Source organism: Chaetodon trifascialis, chromosome 6, assembly GCF_039877785.1.
Source record: "Chaetodon trifascialis isolate fChaTrf1 chromosome 6, fChaTrf1.hap1, whole genome shotgun sequence".
NCBI lineage: Eukaryota > Metazoa > Chordata > Actinopteri > Chaetodontiformes > Chaetodontidae > Chaetodon > Chaetodon trifascialis.
The window spans coordinates 16,054,901-16,077,173 of record NC_092061.1 but is presented as its reverse complement, the minus strand read 5'-3'; the positions used below and the strand labels follow the sequence as shown (position 1 = coordinate 16,077,173).

General features: G+C 41.6%; 4 protein-coding genes across 5 annotated transcripts in view; all 4 read left to right on the top strand.

Moving 5' to 3' along the window:
- The first annotated feature begins 234 nt into the window (after window positions 1-234).
- Window positions 235-20,280, top strand: LOC139332030 (uncharacterized). The gene is made up of 5 exons (XM_070963707.1): window positions 235-538; window positions 693-1,175; window positions 13,626-14,521; window positions 14,605-14,872; window positions 19,986-20,280. The coding sequence occupies exons 1-5, from the start codon at window positions 367-369 to the stop codon at window positions 20,015-20,017; spliced, it is 1,851 nt and encodes a 616-aa protein (XP_070819808.1). The 5' UTR covers window positions 235-366; the 3' UTR covers window positions 20,018-20,280.
- Window positions 6,797-8,088, top strand: LOC139332035 (zinc finger protein 664-like). The gene is made up of 2 exons (XM_070963716.1): window positions 6,797-6,968; window positions 7,129-8,088. Exons 1-2 carry the CDS (start codon window positions 6,797-6,799, stop codon window positions 8,067-8,069), a joined length of 1,113 nt encoding a protein of 370 aa, XP_070819817.1. The 3' UTR covers window positions 8,070-8,088.
- LOC139332096 (zinc finger protein 501-like) overlaps window positions 11,620-22,273 on the top strand; it is a 27,478-nt gene continuing 16,824 nt past the window's right edge. The window contains exons 1-2 of the mRNA XM_070963809.1: window positions 11,620-11,821; window positions 11,982-12,873. Of these exons, the coding sequence (XP_070819910.1) occupies window positions 11,650-11,821; window positions 11,982-12,853 (1,044 nt within the window). The 5' untranslated portion in view covers window positions 11,620-11,649 and the 3' untranslated portion in view covers window positions 12,854-12,873. The remainder of the gene's footprint in view (window positions 11,822-11,981; window positions 12,874-22,273) is intronic.
- The window catches only part of LOC139332034 (zinc finger protein 664-like), a 15,680-nt gene continuing 14,488 nt past the window's right edge, over window positions 21,082-22,273 (top strand). Inside the window, exons 1-2 of one of the 2 annotated variants that reach the window (XM_070963713.1) lie at window positions 21,082-21,360; window positions 21,518-22,240. In XM_070963713.1, coding sequence (XP_070819814.1) covers window positions 21,189-21,360; window positions 21,518-22,240 — 895 coding nt within the window. In that variant the 5' untranslated portion in view covers window positions 21,082-21,188. The remainder of the gene's footprint in view (window positions 21,361-21,517; window positions 22,241-22,273) is intronic. The other variant, XM_070963714.1, reaches the window with a different exon arrangement.

Below are 22,273 nucleotides of genomic sequence, written 5' to 3'. Positions count from 1 at the left end.
ATAAATGAACACATAAAAACTTTAAATGTGTTATGTTCTTACACCATATGTTTGTATTGAAAATTACTGTCAGCCATATTGCTCGAGAAGACTGAAATTAAATGTAGAAAATAGTCTTATTTCCTTGTGAAATGACGCGGTACAGATGTACAGCCCAAAACGACATCGGAATGAAAAAAGAATTCATTTCCGCTGACGGATCTTAACAGTGTGACACCCAGCGGAAGTAAACAGTGCAGCTGATTGGAGGTTCGGCTCGGGTAGTGACAGCGCTGTTAGCGTTAGCTTTATGGAGGCACTGAGTATGCTGGGATACCATATTGTCGTTGTAGCGCTGCTGGGTATTTCATTTGTAATTAAAAAACAATGTCTTCGGTTGAGTATTTGAGAGAGTTTGTCAGCGAGCGACTGACTGCTGCCGCCGAGGAAATATTCAGAGTTTTTGAAATAACTATCGTTGAGTACGAAGAAGAGATCGACCGTCAGCGGAGACTGTTGGACATCGTCTGGAAACCTGAAATTAAGTTACACAGGATAGGTGTGTAAAACGTGACGACAGTCATCCCACCAAATAGATCAACTGGATTTGAATGTAATCCCGATGTGTTTACATATATGCTGGTACTAATTTGCTCGCAAGCCTATGGTTTTCTTTATCCTCACAATAGTATATTTTGTCTCTGTCCCTGAAGAGCTCCCACAGCAGCATGTCAGTCAGAAGGAGGACGAGGAGGAGGATGAGGAGGAGGAGGAGGCTCTCTGTGACCAGGAGAGGAACTCCAGTCTGGACGAAGAGGAGTCAGAACATCCTCAGATTAAAGAGGAAGAGGAGGAACGCTGCACCAGTCAGGAGGGAGAGCAGCTTGTACTGAAGGAGGAGACTGAAGCTTTCATGTTGACTCCTGCTCATGAGGAAAGTGACCAGCAGCTCCTCTCTAACAGCTCTCATGTAGCTGAGAGCCAAGATCAGAGAGGAGGCGAGCATAGAAACGCTGAACCAAAACCAAAGAAAAGACATCACATCAGCAGAAGTCACAGTCACAATGAATGCAACTCGACCCTGTCAAAGATTGACAGTAGTACTCACACAGATAAAACGTCTTTAAAATGTGACACCTGTGGGAAAGCTTTCAAATTTAAGTCAAAATTACAGAGACACCTGAGTGTCCACACAGGTGAGAAACCATACCTTTGCAAGTTCTGTGGGCAAACATTCGGTTACATGTCAGTACTGAAAACTCATATAAGAATCCACACAGGCGAGAAGCCATATTCATGCAAAACATGTGGGAAAGATTTCACTCGTAGCAGTGCCCTAAAAGTACACACGAGAATGCACACAGGCGAGAAACCATACCTTTGCAAGACCTGCGGGAAAAGATTCTGTGCCATGCCACCATTGAAACGGCATATGACAATCCACACAGGGGAGAAGCCGTTTATTTGCAACACATGTGGGAAAAGATTCTGTCGGACATCAGAATTGAACGCACATGTAAGAATCCACACAGGTGAGAAGCCTTATTCATGCAAAACCTGTGGGAAAGATTTCAGACTCAACAGTGTCTTGAAAGTCCACATGAGAACCCACACAGGCGAGAAGCCATACCTCTGTAAAACATGTGGAAGCGATTTCAGTTGTAGTAGCGGCTTATTGGTCCACATGAGAAGAGCACACAGTGGTGAGAAGCCATAGCACATCTAAGATCGCATGCAGGCAAGTAGCCCTGTATTTGAAAAACTTGGCAGAAGATTGAGTTTTTGTGGTTCATGGTCAAAACACACAAGAAATCACTGGAGTTAGGTGCCACATCATTGTAGCGCTCATGGAAAAAAATACTCCAATCCCAAAAAAAAGTGGTTGCAGTGGTTTCTTCGGTTAGCAGACTCACTTTTAACACTGATTATCAGATGGTCATGATCACGTGTAAATTTCACATAAATCTTGTACACTTCCAGTGAAAAAAAAACCTTTGAGGCATTCGTCCTTTGTATCCATCCATTTTTCTTTTCTATTTACACAACCATTCACACTCACACCTAGGGGCAATTTTGCAGTCACCAATGAACCTAATGAGCATGTTTTTGGTCTGTGGGAGGAAGCCGGAGTGCCCGGAGAGAGCCCACACATGCACAGGAAGAACATGTAAACTTCACACAGAAATTCCCTGACCTGGGAATCGAACCGCCAACCTTGTTGCTGTGAGGCACGCGCACTACCTTTTGCGCCACCGTGCATTGTATGTCACTTCTATTTCACAACATTTCACAGTCGGAGTTGTACGTTTTTAGGCCTCTGCATTCATTTGACAGCTACAGTGTACTAATCACATGCATACAAAAACGTATTGTTTGCTGTTAAATATGTTGTCTGCCTATCATTATGTGAACTATGTAAAAAGAAAAAAAAAAGGTCCACTTCGACTCAACGCTACAAAAAGTGCTGTGTACACATGATGGCCTCAGTAACGCTGAGAGGAGCTGTTGTGCATGAGGTGCATGGGGTATTTATACACTGTTGTGCTGGACAATGTGGATTTTTGGAAGGAATGATTCATGTGTGTATTGATATGGTTGTTAACATGGGTGTCTGGTGTCTCTGAGAGTTAACCACATTGCTTTGCCTCCTACCTGGTGGTGTGTGTGTGTGTGTGTGTGTGTGTGTGTGTGTGTGTGTGTGTGTGTGTGTGTGTGTGTGTGTTATTTTGAGTTTTCGGTATTTTACTGTGTCAATGTTTACAGGTGGTGCTCAGATCTTTAATATCTGATTTGTGTTACAATAAACTTATATATATTCATGCAAGGACAACTTTTCTCTTTATTCATCAAAGCTTGCTTGGAGGATTAGATGTGATTCCTGCCCCTCATGTTCAGACAGGAGAAATGTCACTGGGCAGGAAACGGCTCCAAGTCAACTCTCTCAACAAAAATGAGAAGTCATGGAGATAGACACCCACCCAAAAAAAGTGCTACAGGCTGGCTGGGAAAGATATAGAACATCAAAATCATGTTTTGGCTGACAGGAGGGTTAGCAGCAAGAGACTTGAGAGTCTATGGAAAGGAGATTTGTCCAACTGTGATATGGCCTGTCTACTGTTGCGAGATTTGGAACAGCTTCAAGTTAAAGCAAAAAACAAAAATGCACAGAGTATGTGCAGGTTTTTATGAAGGGATCAGAAGGTGAACCAGGATCCAGAAGCAGGGAGACTGAGAGGCAAGACAGGAAGGATGCACACACACAAGTGCAGAGAGAGCAACAGTGGACACAGCAGGGGAGGGACATAGGAAGGAACAATACTGGAGCACAGCTATAGCTGTGACACACTGTATGGAAGAAAATCAGCGAAGAGCAGAAACAGCACTAGGATCAGGAGACATGCAGAAGACATTTACATTCAGTTTAAAATAGAGTGGGTACTGTGAGGACTACAGGAGGACATAGAAAAGAGGATGTAATAATGACCAGATTAAAAAGTGGACACTGAATGACACACTTCACATTATATGAAAGCATCCAACTCGTCTTTGTGAACAACGTCGGGGACCAGAAGCTGTAGAACATGTGCTGTTTGTTGCAGGAAATATATCTGAGAGAGAAAGGACTCTGAGATTCAGGTTCACAGGAACAGGACAGAGGGTGGTGGGAGTGGACAGGAGGACAGGACAGGTTTCAGTTGCTCAGGAAAACAGGCCTGAGACAAAGACAATATATTTAACGTTTTACCTTATCTGCTTCATTGATTTCTGTAAATATCTGCTTTGTCTTAATTTAATGGCAGCAACATTGTAAGTGCCTCACATTTGCAGGTCATTTTTTCAGTGACACATTAGTTGAACTACCCCCATTCGTTCCTACCCCCAAGGACTGTCTGCAAGTGTTTCCGGGGGGACCGTATTAATCGTATTAATGAAAGGACATTGTGCGAAAATACGTGGAAAAAAGTTCGTTTGTTAAGTGTCTAGAAGTGTGTAGCAATTATTGTCAAGTGTCTAAAGGTCCTTCAGAAGAAGCCTTACCCTCCATGTGTTGTAATGCAGCCAATGAGGTTTGTGTTGTTTCTGTTTTTGATTATTTTATGAAGTGAGCCACTGCTAATAATAAAGTAATTCATAAAGTACTGTATGAATAACACAAGGTTTACAAGACAACAAACGTTTTACTTTTAAACTAAGGTTAAAAGGATATTTCATATGTGAAGTAAAGGGGACATTTATGTGCAATTTGTATATTTGATTTATTGTTTATTTGTCTGTTTCATGTCAAATTACAGTTCTCACTTTTGGGAATAAAGCAGTAGACTTAAAGAACAGTTGTGCTTTCATCATTACATTACCGGTGGAGGGTACAAACATGTTTCAAACAAGTTGGGACAGGAGCAACTAAAGACTGAAAGTTGTGGAATGCTCCAAAGACACCTGTTTGGATCATTCCACAGGTAAACAGGTTGATTGGTAACAGGTATGGTTGGGTATGAAAGGGCCTTCCTGGAAAGACTCAGTCGGTCACAAGCGAGGATGGAGAGAGGTTCGCCACTTTGTGAACACATGATTGTATAAAGGATATGTTCAGTAAAAGTGTGATTAAATCCCATTTGGTCGTTTGATTCTTGGGCCTGCCTCATACTGAATGTGCATGTGTGCAGTAGTGGAATGTAACTCCATTTACTTGAGTGCTGTACTTATATTTACAACACTGATTGCCCTCAGATGGGCAAGGTAGCATATAAATTTCACAGATATAAAGTCTTGAACAGTTTCATTTAAAAAAATCACATTTTGAGGTAGTTTTTCTTCAATTGCTTTCATATCCATATTTGTATGTCCATATACTTCTACTGTATTATGTTTGAGAAACAATTCACAAGCAAGTATTTTGGCTAAGGGCAAAAAAAGTTATCCTTCAATCTGAGACAGGAGGAGTGCCTCTGAGTTTACTCACATTTAGGAAGTCATGCAGATCGACACCCAACCAAACAAGTGCTACAGGCCGGCTGGAAAAGTGGGGAAACAGCAGGAGATACAGCAAGAAGAGACTCAGGAGTCTGTGAAAAGGAGATATGTCCACCTGTGATATGTCCTGTAATCCATTTGTGGCCACTGGAAACAGTGTTGGGAGATTTGGAGCTCATTCAGGGGCCTGTTGCACAAAACTAGGATAAGGGATTAAGCCGGGATATGGTGGTTATCCTGGCTCAACTTATCCATGATCCAGTTGCACAAAAGCAGGATAGCGGAAAGTGGGATATGTTATGGGATACGTTACCATGGAGATTTATTCTGTGCAGCTAGCCTGCTCCAGACCAGGCTAAGTTCCAGGATCTATTTAATCTCATCCCTTATCTCAGTCAGCAGTCATCACAAACGGATCCACGGTCATTATTTAAACATTAACACAAAACATAAGCATCATTAATTTCAATTTTAATTAATTTCATTAATTATCATCATTTATTATTAATTATCATTTATCAGTAGGTAAATGATGATTTTAGATGATTTGCCACGCTTTCTCTCGTTGTTTTATAACTGTGGCGGTGTTGCCTTTCTTTTTAATTTGGTCCCTCACCTCCTCATAAGCCTCCATGAGGCCTTCTGCCTCAGACGGGGAAAAGTGCGCTGTTCTAGTTGCCATGGTGAATCGGTAAATCTGTGATCGAGGAATCCACGAGCACATACTTATCCAGGATAGGTTCACCTGGCTTGTTGAATCTGTGTCTGCTCATCCTGGCTTGGTCTTTGTGCAACCGATTAAGCCTGGACGCTCATGTTTTGGATCGAACAACAAAAAAGCTTTAAAGACTGTTAACATTTGTAACACACTCAAATTATTTACATAAAACATGCTCTCGCATACTATTTTGTCTTTATTTATTTACACCTTCTATTTCTTTTCTTTGTATCTTAGTCTGTCTTTTCTGTAATGTGTCGCTAATGTCTCTGTATCGTTCTGTGTACTGTACACACTGATGTTTTCAATAAAGTTTGTAAAAAAAGTAGTGCTGTCAATCAATTAAAATATTTAATCGCGATCAATCGCATAAATGTCACTCGCGATTAATCGCAAATTAATCGCACATTTTCACTAGGTCACAAAGAACGTTCATCCATCCATCCATCCATTATCTATACCGCCTATCCCTTTCGGGGTTGCGGGGGGCTGGAGCCAATCCCAGCTACAATGGGCGAGAGGCGGGGTACACCCTGAGCCGGTCGCCAGCCGATTGCAGGGCCACATACAGAGACAAACAACCATTCACACTCACACTCACACCTACGGACAATTTTTAGAGTCATCAATTAACCTAATGAGCATGTTTTTGGTCTGTGGGAGGAAGCCGGAGTACCCGGAGAGAACCCACGCATGCACGGGAAGAACATGCAAACTTCACACAGAAAGGCCCCGCCTGACCCGGGGATCGAACCGGCAACCTTCTTGCTGTGAGGCACGCGCACTACCTGCTGCGCCACCGTGCAGCCCCAAGAACGTTCATCGTGCGATAAAAAAACATGACGCCGTTAAAATTGATTTGCATTAACGCGTTAATAACGCGATATTTTTGACAGCACTAAAAAAAAAAAGACAAAAAAAAACCAAGTGAACCCGTTTTAAAAAAGGACACTGTTGTAGCTAATTACCATCAGAAGAGGGCAGTAATGCGATGTAAGCTGCCGTTACCCGTCAACGAAGAAGAAGAAGAAGAAGAAGAAGAAGAAGAAGAAGAAGAAAGACGCATCTGCACGGAGTTAGCTGGAAAGCAACATTGTATCGTAGGTATCTCATTTTAATGAAGCAACAATGTCTGCAGTTAAATACTTGAGAGAGTTTGTCAACGAGCGACTGACTGCTGCTGCCGAGGAAATATTAAGAGTTGTTGAAAAAACTGTCGTCGAGTACGAAAAAGAGATCGACCGTCAGCGCAGACTGCTGGATGTCGTCTGGAAACCTGAAATAAAGTTACTCAGAATAGGTGTGTGAAATTTTATTATGGTTAGTATTATTATTACAAGACAGAGAAATTCCGAATGTGTCCAACCCCAGGTGTTTGAATATATAATGGTGGTAGTTTGCTAGCACAACTGCATTTTATCTCTGTCATCACAGTAGCGTTTTACTGTCTGTCCCTGAAGAGCTCCCACAGCAACATGTCCGTCAGAAGGAGGAGGAGGCTCTCTGTGACCAGGAGAGGAACTCCAGTCTGGACCAAGAGGAGTCAGAACCTCCTCAGATTAAAGAGGAAGAGGAGGAACTTTGTACCAGTCAGGAGGAAGAGCAGCTTGTACTGAAGGAGGAGACTGAAGCTTTCATGTTGACTCCTGCTCATGAGGAAAGTGACCAGCAGCTCCTCTCCAACAGCTCTCATGTAGCTGAGAGCCAAGATCAGAGAGGAGGTGAGCATGGAGACTCAGGATCATGTAGAGATTCAGACCTAAAGCCAAAGGAAAGCGAAAGTCACTGTGACAATATATACAACCCAAACTTGTCAGAAGTTCACTGTAATCCTCACAGAGTTAAAAAGTCTCACAAATGTGACACTTGTGGAAAAGCTTTTAAGTTTAAGTCACAACTTCAGAGACACCTGAGGATCCACACAGGTGAGAAGCCGTATTCATGCAACACCTGCGGGAGAAGATTCAATCAGAAATCATCATTGAATACTCATGTGAGGATCCACACAGGGGAGAGGCCGTATTCGTGCAACACCTGTGGGAAAAGATTTAGTCAGGCAACAGCATTGAATAGTCATATGAGGATTCACACAGGTCAGAAGCCTCATTCATGCAACACCTGCGGGAAAAGATTTAGTCAGGCAACAGCATTGAATGTTCATATGAGGATCCACACAGGTGAGAAGCCTTATTCATGCAACACCTGTGGGAAAAGATTTAGGCAGGCAACATTATTGAATACTCATATGAGGATCCACACAGGTGAGAAGCCTTATTCATGCAACACCTGTAGGAAAAGATTCTGTAAGGCAGATTCATTGAAGATTCATATGAGGATCCACACAGGCGAGAAGCCGTGTTCTTGCAAAACGTGTGGAAAAGATTTCAGGTGTGCCTGTTAGCCCCGATTCTTTTGTTGGAAGTCCAAGAACAGACCAGAGAAATCTTCAGATCACAGCTGAAGTATTTATTGAGGTCACAGGTGAAGTATAGCAGTGCTGGGTTCAGAACCACAGAGTTCTCGCAGGACCTCCGTCAGAATGAGCACAGATTTCTGATAAAACTTCACATTTATCTTCTTGGGCTTAAGACAGCCCCGTACAGAAGTTGGACTTACGCAACCGAATGTAATTGGCCAGTAACCAGGATGTGGACAGCCCAACTACTGTCCACATCTTGTCCTTGGAATGTGAGAAGTAACCTGTGTGAGTGTTATTTAGGCGTGTATCTAATGCAACAGGCCTCACTGACAGACAAGAGAGAAGAGAAAAGTGTCCCCTGCCTCTTGTTATCAGACCTGGTTTTCACCAGTCATGTTATCTTACAACTCTGAACGGTACAAGGACATTCATTCGGTTACGTAAGTGCTATAAGAAAGTACAGAATAAGAACACTTATACCATGGTCTGGGTGAATACTCGATTCTGATTGGCTGCAGGGTGTCTGTTAAAAAGTGTTGTAGGACACCCATAAAAAGTTCCGATCAAATAGGCTGATTGTTCTAAATTATTGCACTGGCTCAAATGCTAGTTGGTAACCGTGGCAACAGAAACTCAGAACATACGTTAACATACATTATTTCACAGTTTATTTATCACAACGGCAAGACAGTAGACAACATGAGTGATTTTATAGTTTCCTTTAACCTATTTGGTGAATTTGATCATTTTAAAGACTGGGATGCAGCAGAAGAGAAAGAGAGAAGAGGTTATAAGAAGAAGGAGATACGACACAAGGAGGTGACACCGGAGGAATTGGAACAGTTTAGAGGATGACAAGGACGAGGTCAACACAAAGAAACATTTAACATTTAACTTTTATGTTAAACATTGGTTAACATAAAAGTGCAGCTGCATGACAGCAAAAAGGGCTATTGAAAATATACAAAATAAATGAGTTGAGAACTTTGCATTTCTGCCACGATTTGACTTCGCGTAGAACTTTGTTTTTCTTTTCTTCATCGTAGCAAATGTCTCAACAACATCGTTAAAGTTAGCCCTCTCAGTAAGGTCTCTCTCAATGAAAAGTAATGCCAGGTTTGAGAGACGAGACTCACTCATCGTTGAGCGCAGGTATGATTTAATTAGTTTAAGGCGACTGAAAGTGCCTGAAAGCTCTGCCTGTGCACTGCTTATTGGAACAGTCAGATAGATCCTTTATATTTTTTCAAGGTTCGGATAGGCCCGGTGCAGGTCAATTGCAATGAACTTAACTTGAACTGCAACTTATTGTTTCATTCTTTAGCTCCGTTTTATATATTCACACACGTTTGTTTGCCTCTGCTCCAAACCATGGATGTATTATGGTCTAAATGCGCACCACCGTCAGAGCGTCTTGTTCCCATGACAACTGACCGGAGAAAGACACATGGCACGTCATGTTTATGGGCTTCACCTGTGGCTGTGGCCACACCAAGCACTGCTTGGTTGAGGATAAATTGAGCCAGGATAACCACCATATCCCGGCTTTAAGCCGGGATATGGTGGTTATCCTGGCTCAATTTATCCATGATCCAGTTGCACAAAAGCAGGATAGTGGAAAGTGGGATATGTTATGGGATAAGTTACCATGGAGATTTATTCTGTGCAGCTAGCCTGCTCCAGACCAGGTTAAATTCCAGGATCTATTTAATCTCATCCCTTATCTCAGTGAGCAGTCATCACAAACGGATCCACGGTCATTATTTAAACATTAACACAAAACATAAGCATCATTAATTTCAATTTTAATTAATTTCATTAATTATCATCATTTATTATTAATTATCATTTGTCAGCAGATAAATTATTATTTTAGATGATTTGCCACGCTTTCTCTCGTTGTTTTATAACTGTGGCGGTGTTGCCTTTCTTTTTAATTTGGTCCTTCACCTCCTCGTAAGCCTCCATGAGGCCTTCTACCTCAGACGGGGAAAAGTGGCTGCTCTAGTTGCCATGGTGAATCGGTGAATCTGTGATCGATGGCGGGGTCTATTTGAGGAAGCCGCGTGCACATACTTATCCAGGATAGGTTCACCTGGCTTGTTGAATCCGTGTCTGCTCATCCTGGCTTGGTCTTTGTGCAACCGATTAAGCCTGGACGCTCATGTTTTGGATCGAACAACAAAAAAGCTTTAAAGACTATTAACATTTGTAACACACTCAAATTATTTACATAAAACATGCTCTCGCATACTATTTTGTCTTTATTTATTTACACCTTCTATTTCTTTTCTTTGTATCTTAGTCTGTCTTTTCCGTAATGTGTCGCTAATGTCTCTGTATCGTTCTGTGTACTGTACACACTGATGTTTTCAATAAAGTTTGTAAAAAAAGTAGTGCTGTCAATCAATTAAAATATTTAATCGTGATTAATCGCAAATTAATCGCAATTTTTATTTATTCTAAATGTCCCATTAATTATCATTTAACACTCTTATCAACATGGAAAAGTGGATAGGCTTGCTTTATGCAAATGTTTTTTATTGAAAACAATGTGTAGTGTTATATTTCACACTAACATTCTCACTTTGAGCAGTCATTCACATTTGAATGAATCAAATCTCACACATTTTAACAATATCAATAAACAGATGACAAAAAAAAAACAAAAAAAAAAACTTGGTTACAAAAAAGCCCATTCAACAACCCTTTCTAGGGGATCAAAACAGGGTGATACAAGTTACAAAGTGCACATCATTGTAAACTAGGACTCAGCCTATAGTGCAGTTGAACCATGGCTTAAACTTTCCTTTCTTAAGTTTCGTTTGAACATACAAGCAGTCAAACTATGATGCTCTTCTGTTTATTCACCAGAGGCTTATCAACGCAGCCTCTTATTTCTCTCAGAAAGAATGAACATTACTTGTCTATGGCTGCAGTAGGCTTGTTTTTAGTTGCGGTATCCATATGCCTCTGTCCAAACTTTGGTCTTGTCAGTCGACTCATCTGGCAACTTTTTGAAACTAAACTTTCTATTCAGAATCTTGTTCGCATCCATTTCGGCGTTTCGCGCTTTATCCGCCTACACTTTCACAGCTAGCGAGCAGGCGAGACCAAAACATGCGTGGAGCGTGTCTATTGTTTTGTTTCCGGTTTACAATCGGATCCTGTAGTATTTGTAACGTTACTAGCAGTGGCCACAGCTTATAAAAAACTACAAGTTCACTAGGTCACAGAGAACGTTCATCGCGCGATAAAAAAAAATGACGCCGTTAAAATTGATTTGCGTTAACGCGTTAATAACGCGATATTTTTGACAGCACTAAAAAAAAGACAAACACCCCCCCCCCCCCCCCCAACCCGTTTTTAAAAAAGGACACTGTTGTAGCTAATTACCATCAGAAGAGGGCAGTAATGCGATGTAAGCTGCCGTTACCCGTCAACGAAGAAGAAGAAGAAGAAGAAGACGAAGAAGAAGAAGAAGAAGAAGAAAGACGCATCTGCACTGAGTTAGCTGGAAAGCAACATTGTATCGTAGGTATCTCATTTTAATGAAGCAACAATGTCTGCAGTTAAATACTTGAGAGAGTTTGTCAACGAGCGACTGACTGCTGCTGCCGAGGAAATATTCAGAGTTGTTGAAAAAACTGTCGTCGAGTACGAAGAAGAGATCGACCGTCAGCGCAGACTGCTGGATGTCGTCTGGAAACCTGAAATAAAGTTACACAGAATAGGTGTGTGAAATTTTATTATGGTTAGTATTATTATTACAAGACAGAGAAATTCCGAATGTGTCCAACCCCAGGTGTTTGAATATATAATGGTGGTAGTTTGCTAGCACAACTGCATTTTATCTCTGTCATCACAGTAGCGTTTTACTGTCTGTCCCTGAAGAGCTCCCACAGCAACATGTCCGTCAGAAGGAGGAGGAGGAGGAGGAGGAGGAGGCTCTCTGTGACCAGGAGAGGAACTCCAGTCTGGACCAAGAGGAGTCAGAACCTCCTCAGATTAAAGAGGAAGAGGAGGAACTTTGTACCAGTCAGGAGGAAGAGCAGCTTGTACTGAAGGAGGAGACTGAAGCTTTCATGTTGACTCCTGCTCATGAGGAAAGTGACCAGCAGCTCGTCTCCAACAGCTCTCATGTAGCTGAGAGCCAAGATCAGAGAGGAGGTGAGCATGGAGACTCAGGATCATGTAGAGATTCAGATCTTAAGCCAAAGGAAAGCGAAAGTCACTGTGACAATATATACAATCCAAATTTGTCAGAAGTTCACTGTAATCCTCACACAGTTAAAAAGTCTCACAAATGCGACACTTGTGGAAAAGCTTTTAAGTTTAAGTCACAACTTCAGAGACACCTGAGGATCCACACAGGTGAGAAGCCATATTTGTGCAACACCTGCGGGAGAAGATTCAATCAGAAACCATCATTGAATACTCATGTGAGGATCCACACAGGGGAGAGGCCGTATTCGTGCAACACCTGTGGGAAAAGATTCAGTCAGGCATCAGCATTGAATAGTCATATGAGGATCCACACAGGTCAGAAGCCTCATTCATGCAACACCTGTGGGAAAAGATTTAGGCAGGCAACATCATTGAATGCTCATATGAGGATCCACACAGGTGAGAAGCCTTATTCATGCAACACCTGTGGGAAAAGATTTAGGCAGGCAACATTATTAAATAATCATATGACGATCCACACAGGGGAGAAGCCGTGTTCTTGCAAAACGTGTGGAAAAGATTTCAGGTGTGCCTGTTAGCCCCGATTCTTTTGTTGGAAGTCCAAGAACAGACCAGAGAAATCTTCAGATCACAGCTGAAGTATGTATTGAGGTCACAGGTGAAGTATTGCAGTGCTGGGTTCAGAACCACAGAGTTCTCGCAGGACCTCCGTCAGAATGAGCACAGATTTCTGATAAAACTTCACATTTATCTTCTTGGGCTTAAGACAGCACCGTACAGAAGTTGGACTTACGCAACCGAATGTAATTGGCCAGTGACCAGGATGTGGACAGCCCAACTACTGTCCACATCTTGTCCTTGGAATGTGAGAAGTAACCTGTGTGAGTGTTATTTAGGCGAGTATCTAATGCAACAGGCCTCACTGACAGACAAGAGAGAAGAGAAAAGTGTCCTCTGCCTCTTGTTATCAGACCTGGTTTTCACCAGTCATGTTATCTTACAACTCTGAACGGTACAAGGACATTCATTCGGTTACGTAAGTGCTATAAGAAAGTACAGAATAAGAACACTTATACCATGGTCTGGGTGAATACTTGATTCTGATTGGCTGCAGGGTGTCTGTTAAAAAGTGTTGTAGGACACCCATGAAAAGTTCCGATCAAATAGGCTGATTTTTCTAAATTATTGCGCTGGCTCAAATGCTAGTTGGTAACCGTGGCAACAGAAACTCAGAACATACGTTAACATACATTATTTCACAGTTTATTTATCACAACGGCAAGACAGTAGACAACATGAGTGATTTTATAGTTTCCTTTAACCTATTTGGTGAATTTGATCATTTTAAAGACTGGGATGCAGCAGAAGAGAAAGAGAGAAGAGGTTATAAGAAGAAGGAGATACGACACAAGGAGGTGACACCGGAGGAATTGAACAATTTAGAGGATGACAAGGACGAGGTCAACACAAAGAAAACCACGAAATGGGCAGTTAAAACATTAAGAGACTTCCTGGCTCAGAAAAACATGGACATCAACTTTGAGAACTACACTGCCACTACTCTCAATGACATTTTGCGACTGTTTTATGCATCTGTCCAGTCCACTAAGGAAGGAAGAGAATACAGTGTTGCCAGTTTGAGGAGTTTGAGAGCCAGCATTAATCGCCACTTAAGAGACGTCAACATCATTAGCGACACTGTGTTCAAGAGCAGTAATGCGGTTTTTAAGGCGATACTGAAGCGTTACAGAAAGAGTGGGAAAGACACCAGCTTCCACCATCCTCGTATCCCTGAGTCGGACCTTGAGATAATCAGATGTTCACCTGCGCTGTCTCCCGATACGCCCCTCGGCCTTGTCAGAAAGGTGTGGTTTGACATCCAGCTGTGTTTGGCTCGGCGTGGCAGGGAGGGGAACCGTGAGCTGACCATGACATCTTTCAGCATCCAGAGAGACGAGGATGGCGTTGAATACGTCAGCCTAGCACATAATCCTGACACTAAAAATCATAAAGATCCAAACGACCCACACAAGCAAAACCTAAGAGGTTTTATGTTCGCAAGGCCCGGGGATCCCCTGTGCCCAGTAAAAAGTTTCAAGAAGTACATCTCTAAATGTCCCCCAGACGCAAAATCTTTTTATCTGCACCCGAAGCGCTCCATCACCGTGGCATCTGATGTGTGGTACTCGAGGGAGCCGATGGGTGTCCACTACCTGGGAGACATGCTAAAAAAAATCAGCGAAGAGGTCTGTACAATTCTAATAATAATGTAGCCCTATGTATTATGCCTAACGCTTCTTCAGCCCTCATAAATATTTGTGTCTTAAAGGTGGGTCTGTCGCGGATTTACACAAACCACAGCCTCCGGAGCACGGCTGTGGGTCGACTCTCAGACGCTGGGCTGGAGACTCGCCAGATCATGTCTGTGATGGGGCATCGCTGTGAAAGCAGCCCGCAGGCTTGTTGGGCTCCGTCAGTCCAGGAGAGACGAGAATGGAGCAACATTTTGTCGTCCCGCAACGTCCCAACCAGCAGTGGTCAGGGTCCACAAACATTAAATCTCCGTCCTTCAAATGCCAATGTCCCAACCAGCAGTGGTCAGGGTCCACAAACGTTAAATCTCCATCCTTCAAATGCCACTATGGTGGACATGCCAGTATCTCTATCAAATTTAATGATCAACGGCAATGTTGCATTTAATTTTGAATAGTTCGTCGCCTGTCTTTCTGTCTTGCTTACCTTACTTACTTGATACAGAGAGAATGGTGGATAATATTTCTAAAAACGATTTAGGATAGACTTGCTTGATAGACATTTAATGATCAGAGTGAATGGTGGATAATATTTCTTGCAATAAAAATGATTTAGTAAACTGTCTGGACTTTGATTCTTTGAAACAAAATTTCGCATCATCTTCTGGACACACACAAGCAGTAAGAGGTGCACTTGCCCTCTGAAGTGATACTTTATATCACGTAACATAACGTTAAGCAATCATCTCACTTCCCTCCACTGATTAGGCCTAAACAGCTGCGGCCGACCGAGCTGCACGTTCTGTGGCCAGAGCCGGTTACCTTGGCAACGCGTCACAACGAGAGATATTAAATAGTCCACTCAGCCGTTTTTTGTGAAAAACTTACGATTTTAACGGTAAAAACAACATTAACGTATTAATAATTGATTTCATATTTATTTCTTTCGCAAGTGACCATGGTATAAGCGGAATGCCCTTCGAGGTGTCCATTATCAGTAATGAATGGACGACGCGAAGGCGTTCGCGTCGGGCATTATCCCTTACATAGGGTGCTTTTCATTTCGTTGAACTGTGGGTGCTTTGCATTACGTTGAATTGTGCCTCCTCGGGTGCTTTTCACCCCATAAAGTGTTAAATTATATGCCGTTAGAGGCTCGTCTCCTTCAGGTGCATTTAAGCAATTGGAAGATCCTTCATCATGGCGGAGGGGAAACGACTTCCGGGTCGACGAAGGAGAGAGGAGACGAGGAGGCACAATTAAATGTAATGAAAAGCACCCGGATGCGAGGAAGGGACGTGAGGACGGAGGAGACGAAACACCGAAATGAAAAATCCTCGCTCCACAGCGTCAGTCCGAAGCGACGTCAATTACTGATGACGTTTGCACAGCTGTAAAAGCTGTAAAACGTGATATTATGGTCAGATCTGCAGTCAGACTGTTCTACTCCTGATTGCTATTGATGAGGTTTCAATTATATGCCGTTAGAGGCATAACAGAGGACGGCTGTGTGGTGGATTAAACCAACAGCCTTGTAGCCTTGCTTTAAAAAAACGTAAATATATACCAAGAATTTTCATTAATTTCTTGGTGACAGATACAATTGTTAAAAGGACACAGTTGAAACAAGAATCAGGATTACATTTGTGAACATCTGCTCCCGCCATGATTCAAACGTGTACCACATACGACACGCCCCTTAAATAATAAAAGACTTCCGCGTAGGCTACACCGGTGTATCCTCACTCTGATCTCCTTCAGAAGCCTCCTCTCTCCTCGCTCCTCGTCTCCTTCAGGTGCATTTAAGCAATTGGAAGATCCTTCATCATGCCGGAGGGGAAACGATTTCCGGGTCGACGAAGGAGAGAGGAGACGAGGAGGCACAATTAAATGTAATGAAAAGCACCCATACATAGGGTGCTTTTCATCGCTTCGGACTGACGCTGTGGAGCGAGGATTTTTCATTTCGGAGTTTCGTCTCCTCCGTCCTCACGTCCCTTCCTCGCATCCCTCTTTCATGTCCTCGCTGGGCGGAGCTAAGAAGCGAGGAGAGGAAGCGAGTGGAGGAGACGAGGAGACCAATTTATGTAATGAAAAGCACCCACTGATAACATTAATGCCTATGGAGCATGTACTATTTAATTAACCCTAACTTGCTCAATTTTCAACCCATTTTTAAACGGTTTGATTTGTTATACACGCCAGAGATGTAGTTATGTTATTGCATATTTACGGATAATTATAACCATGGACTTTCATTTTAAATTAAAAAAGTAGATAGTAGACCATTACCTGCCATAGCTGCACACATATACAGTGAAATTAAATCGTCAGTGTTTATGTTAAACATTTAATAGTTTGATATTTTATATTTCTAATTAATACATATATTAAATATAAAGGGGTAAGTTGACCCACATGATATTTCAAACTTAACCTGAATAATGTATGTACATTATATGAATTGTGATTCATATTGGCAATTTACCCCAAGGCTTTTGGTTCATCTTGCCCCATGACCATCGTTTTGATAAAACCTAATTAATTTAATGATTCAGAATGATCTTTTGCTAAATGATTCACATAGTTCTATACATTGAATATCACTAACATGCATAATGTATAAGTTTAGACCTGGGTCCATTTGCTTTAGCATAAAAAATAATTATACCACAGAAGTCAAAGAATTCCACAGCCAGTTGGAAATGATGTTTGTGTTCTTATTTTAGGGTCTCGTGACAACTCATGTGTATAGTTTTAAAGATCAAGGGGATGGTTTGTTCATCTTACCTGTTCTACCCTACATATATTTTATTATAAATTTTTAAATAAACACATTCAGTAACATGTCATCAAGGTTTCTTTTATTAACAGGTGCGCACAATTACAAAACAATTCAAGATTCACTCCAAAGAGTGACTGTTGCACTCTAAACCATGCAACATTCACTCCAAACCAACATGCACCCAAAACCAACATATTAACATATAACATAGGCCTTTATAGCCTTGGGGCAGGAAGGCAATGCGTACAGGTGGTCAGGGGCCTTCCTCTTCAGGCTTTTTCTCCTCTCTCCAGTGGCTGCCTGAGGCTTTGGAAAAATATATAAATAATAATAATAATAATAATAAGGACAGTATTAACGGTAACTTTTTAACAATTCATGTTCACCTATCAGTGCTGAGTTCAAGACAATGCTATGTTCTTTAAATCTACAAAATAAAACCCAAATCAGTGCTCTTGTAATAAATTGATTTTAATAAATTGGCTTGGCTAAAGGCGAAATTATGTTTTGGGTCTCTAGACAAAATTGTCAGTTTTGATTGTAAAGGTTCCCTTCACCTTGTTGTAGTTTGTACATGCTTATTCATAAAAGTGTATGAGTGACATGAGCAAGTGACAGCCTGTGGTTCTCAATCCTTTTAAACAGATTACCACCTCAAATAATATCGGGTTCTTCAAGTAACACCATCATATCCCTTCCTGGGCACCACTGAGATAAATGATTTAATGATAAGCCATATGATGCTCTTAGTTGTGTACAAATACTCACATCAGGTGGAGGCTCATCCTGGTGCAGGTCCATGGGCAGGTTTTCTTCTGCTCTAGAGGCAGCAGTGCTTCTTGTTGCTACCGGCTAAAATATACAGTTAAATATTAAAATGTCCTTAATGTACAACACTTTATGTATTCCTAAACTTGCAGAAATCGTGACAATATGTATATCACATATTCTTGTTGGTCAATGATACACATACCCTTTGGAGATGAGCAGGGAAGTTGAAAATGGTTGGCACAACACCAGCCTTAAGCCGGACAGTCTGCCCTGTGCAGACTCTGCAACAAAACCGTCTCTTCTTAGAGCAAGTTCCCATTGCCTCCTCTTCTCTGCGTTTTGGGGAAACCTTAAAAACATGAGAAGATACCAAGATATATGAATTACTGACAACATTTTACACCCTTCTTACCTTTAACATTAATGGTAAGGACAAAAATACTGAGCTAAATTATGATATTGTTGGGGTAATTCATGTAGCCTATGCTTGAATGCCATTATGAAAACCTAAATAACAGTAACATGTTAAAAGAAATGTGAAAAAGAAATATTCAATGATTATTATGTAAACAAATGGTAGAAACATTTCTAAAACGTCAGGGTCAAAATAACTTGCATTATAGAAATACAAATCCACTAAGGTAGCAACAATTATCCTAAATATGTCCCTCAAGTCATTTCTTACGAGTGAAAAGTGATTCCACGGGCTCTTGTTTTGAAGGAACGTTCGTTTGAGCATCCATATGCTGCACAAAAGTGTGGCATCTTGTACTGTAGGGGGGTATTTCTGCAAACACAAAGCCAGCCAGTTACTGTATCACAATAAATCTAAATCGAGGATATATTTCACTAATGAAACAGCTTGGAAATCATGCTAAAACGAAGGAGTAATTATGCCTTTCCCACCTGTATAGAATTAAGTTCAGGTTACTTTGTAATAGTCCAAGTGGCTCACATGTCTCATTCACAAGCTCTTGTTTCTTTGCTAGCTAATACCCAACTGCATCCACACAAATTGTCATTTAGACAATATATGTTGTTGTCATACAATTATTATTGGTCTCACAGAAACCTATATAATAACTGAAACTCCCAGATTGCAGCCTTGCAAATGGCTGTAACAAACACACAACTATGCAGCGATTTTCGAAAAGAAAAACTGCAATTTCAACAGGTCTGCGCGGCCTGAATCATAGCCACGTTAATAAGGTTTTTAATAAACCAAACCGTTTGTAAATCTGTCAAGAATTCAGCAAGTTAAGGGTATTTTTGTTTGTGTAGGTCGCTCACCTTCCATCGACTACGAGAGAGCGCTCCGGAAAAGTCCCCCTAGGTAAGATGGCCGACTGGTGACAACGCCGGCGAAAGTCCCATCAGCCATCTAGCCTTTCTATATATGTCTATGTTCCAATTGCTTCAATGCACCTGAAGGAGACGAGGAAGGAGGAGGCTTCTGAAGGAGATCAGAGTGAGGATACGCCGGTGTAGCCTACGTGGAAGTCTTTTATTATTTCAGGGGCGTATCGTATGTGGCACACGTTTGAATCATGGTGGGAGCAGGTCTTCACAAATGTAATCTTGATTCTTGTTTCAACTGTGTCCTTTTTTTTTAGGAGAGGAGAGGAGACCAATTTACTGAATGAAAAGCACCCATAAAATCACTAGACAGAGCCAAATTGTTACATGCCAGTGAGTTGAAAGTTCACATGAGAAAGCACAGGTGAGAGGCCGTACCATTGCAAGATCTGTGGGAAAACATACTGCGATGCGTCTCATTCGGCACAACATGCAAGATCACGTAGGGGCAAGTAGCCTTTGTTTTTGTATGTGCTCGTTCTTGTCATTCATGGTCAAAACACACAAGAACTAAATGAAGTGAGAGGCCACATAATTGCAGCAGAGAGAAGTTTTACTCAAATCACTTGCTGGAATGAACACTGGAGGATCAATATACACAGGAGAAACCATGGAGCTGAAAGTCCTGTGGACACGTACTGCATGAAATACACTTTTTAAATAGTTATGACTGTGATTGAAAGTAGACAATTTCCCATTGAGAAGAGGTCACAGTATGTTCGTGTGATGAAGCACATTTTCAATGACCTTGTCCTTCATTTGACCAGGTTCCTCAACCCAAGTGCTAGCATTGCATACCATGATGAGTTCCTAAAGGAAAATAGGTCACAAATTGGTTTTGTGTTTTCATTGCATGCATGTATTTTAACAGTAAAGCTTTGTTTATAAAGATAATATATTTAATGTTTTATCTCATCTACTTCATTGACTTTTGTAAATATCAGTCGGTCACAAGCGAGGATGGAGAGAGGTTCACCACTTTGTGAACACATGATTGTATAAAGGATATGTTCAGTAAAAGTGTGATTAAATCCCATTTGGTCATTTGATTCTTGGGCCTGCCTCATTTTGAATGTGCATGTGTGCAGTGGTGGAATGTAACTCCATGTACTTGAGTGCTGTATTTATATTTACAACACTGATTGCCCTCAGATGGGCAAGGTAGCATATAAATTTCACAGATATAAAGTCTTGAACAGTTTCATTTAAAAATAAATCTAATTTTGAGGGAGTTTTTCTTCAATTGCTTTGATATCCATATTTGTATGTCCATATACTTCTACTGTATTATGTTTGAGAAACAATTCACAAGCAAGTATTTTGGCTAAGGGCAAAAAAAGTTATCCTTCAATCTGAGACAAGAGACGTGCCTCTGGGTTTACTCACATTTAAGAAGTCATGCAGATCGACACCCAACCAAACAAGTGCTACTGGTCGGCTGGAAAAGTGGGGAAACATCAGGAGATGCAGCAAGAAGAGACTCGTGTGTCTGTTTAAAGGAGATTTGTCCAACTGTGATATGTCCTGTAATCCGTTTGTGGCCACTGGAAACAGTGTTGGGAGATTTGGAGCTCATTCAAGACACTGTTGTAGCTAATTATCACCAGAAGAGGGCAGTAATGCGACACAAAGGATGTAAACTGCCGTTACCCGTCAACGAAGAAGAAGAAGAAGAAGAAAGACGCATCTGCTCGGAGTTAGCTGGAAAGCAACATTGTATCGTAGGTATCTTATTTTAATGAGGCAACAATGTCTGCAGTTAAATACTTGAGAGAGTTTGTCAACGAGCGACTGACTGCTGCTGCCGAGGAAATATTAAGAGTTGTTGAAAAAACTGTCGTCGAGTACGAAGAAGAGATCGACCGTCAGCGCAGACTGCTGGATGTCGTCTGGAAACCTGAAATAAAGTTACACAGAATAGGTGTGTAAAAATGTATTACTATGATTATTGTTACAAGACAGAGGAATTTCGTATGTGTACGACCGCAGTTGTTTAAATATGTGATGGTAGTAGTTTGCTAGCACGACTGCATTTTATCTCTGTCATCACAGTAGCGTTTTATTGTCTGTCCCTGAAGAGCTCCCACAGCAACATGTCCGTCAGAAGGAGGAGGAGGAGGAGGTTCTCTGTGACCAGGAGAGGATCTCTAGTCTGGACCAAGAGGAGTCAGAACCTCTTCAGATTAAAGAGGAAGAGGAGGAACTTTGTACCAGTCAGGAGGGAGAGCAGCTTGTACTGAAGGAGGAGACTGAAGCCTTCATGTTGACTCCTGCTCATGAAGAAAGTGACCAGCAGCTCCTCTCTAACAGCTCTCATGTAGCTGAGAGCCAAGATCAGAGAGGAGGTGAGCATGGAGACTCAGGATCAACTAGAGACGCAGACCTAAAGCCAAAGGAAAGCGAAAGTCACTGTGACAATATATACAACCCAAACTTGTCAGAGGTTCACTGTAATCCTCACAGAGTTAAAAAGTCTCACAAATGTGACACTTGTGGAAAAGCTTTTAAGTTTAAGTCACGACTTCAGAGACACCTGAGGATCCACACAGGTGAGAAGCCGTATTCGTGCAACACCTGTGAGAAAAGATTCAGTCAGACATCATCATTGAATACTCATATGAGGACCCACACAGGGGAGAAGCCATTTTCATGCAGCACCTGTGGGAAAAGATTCGGGCATACAACAACTTTGATTAATCATATGAGGATCCACACAGGGGAGAAGCCTTATTCATGCAGCACCTGTGGGAAAAGATTTCGTCACACAACACCATTGATTGTTCATATGAGGATCCACACAGGTGAGAAGCCATATTTGTGCAACACCTGTGGGA

Bases quoted from the DNA above. Each gene is read 5' to 3' on its own strand.
- LOC139332030 (XM_070963707.1), top strand. From the start codon at position 367: ATGTCTTCGGTTGAGTATTTGAGAGAGTTTGTCAGCGAGCGACTGACT. The intron at 1,176-13,625 runs GTGAGAAACCAT...ATCATTTTAAAG, and splicing joins ACACCTGAGTGTCCACACAG to ACTGGGATGCAGCAGAAGAG. The intron at 14,873-19,985 runs GTCAGGGTCCAC...ATTGCAGCAGAG, and splicing joins CAATGTCCCAACCAGCAGTG to AGAAGTTTTACTCAAATCAC.
- LOC139332035 (XM_070963716.1), top strand. From the start codon at position 6,797: ATGTCTGCAGTTAAATACTTGAGAGAGTTTGTCAACGAGCGACTGACT. The intron at 6,969-7,128 runs GTGTGTGAAATT...CTGTCCCTGAAG, and splicing joins AATAAAGTTACTCAGAATAG to AGCTCCCACAGCAACATGTC.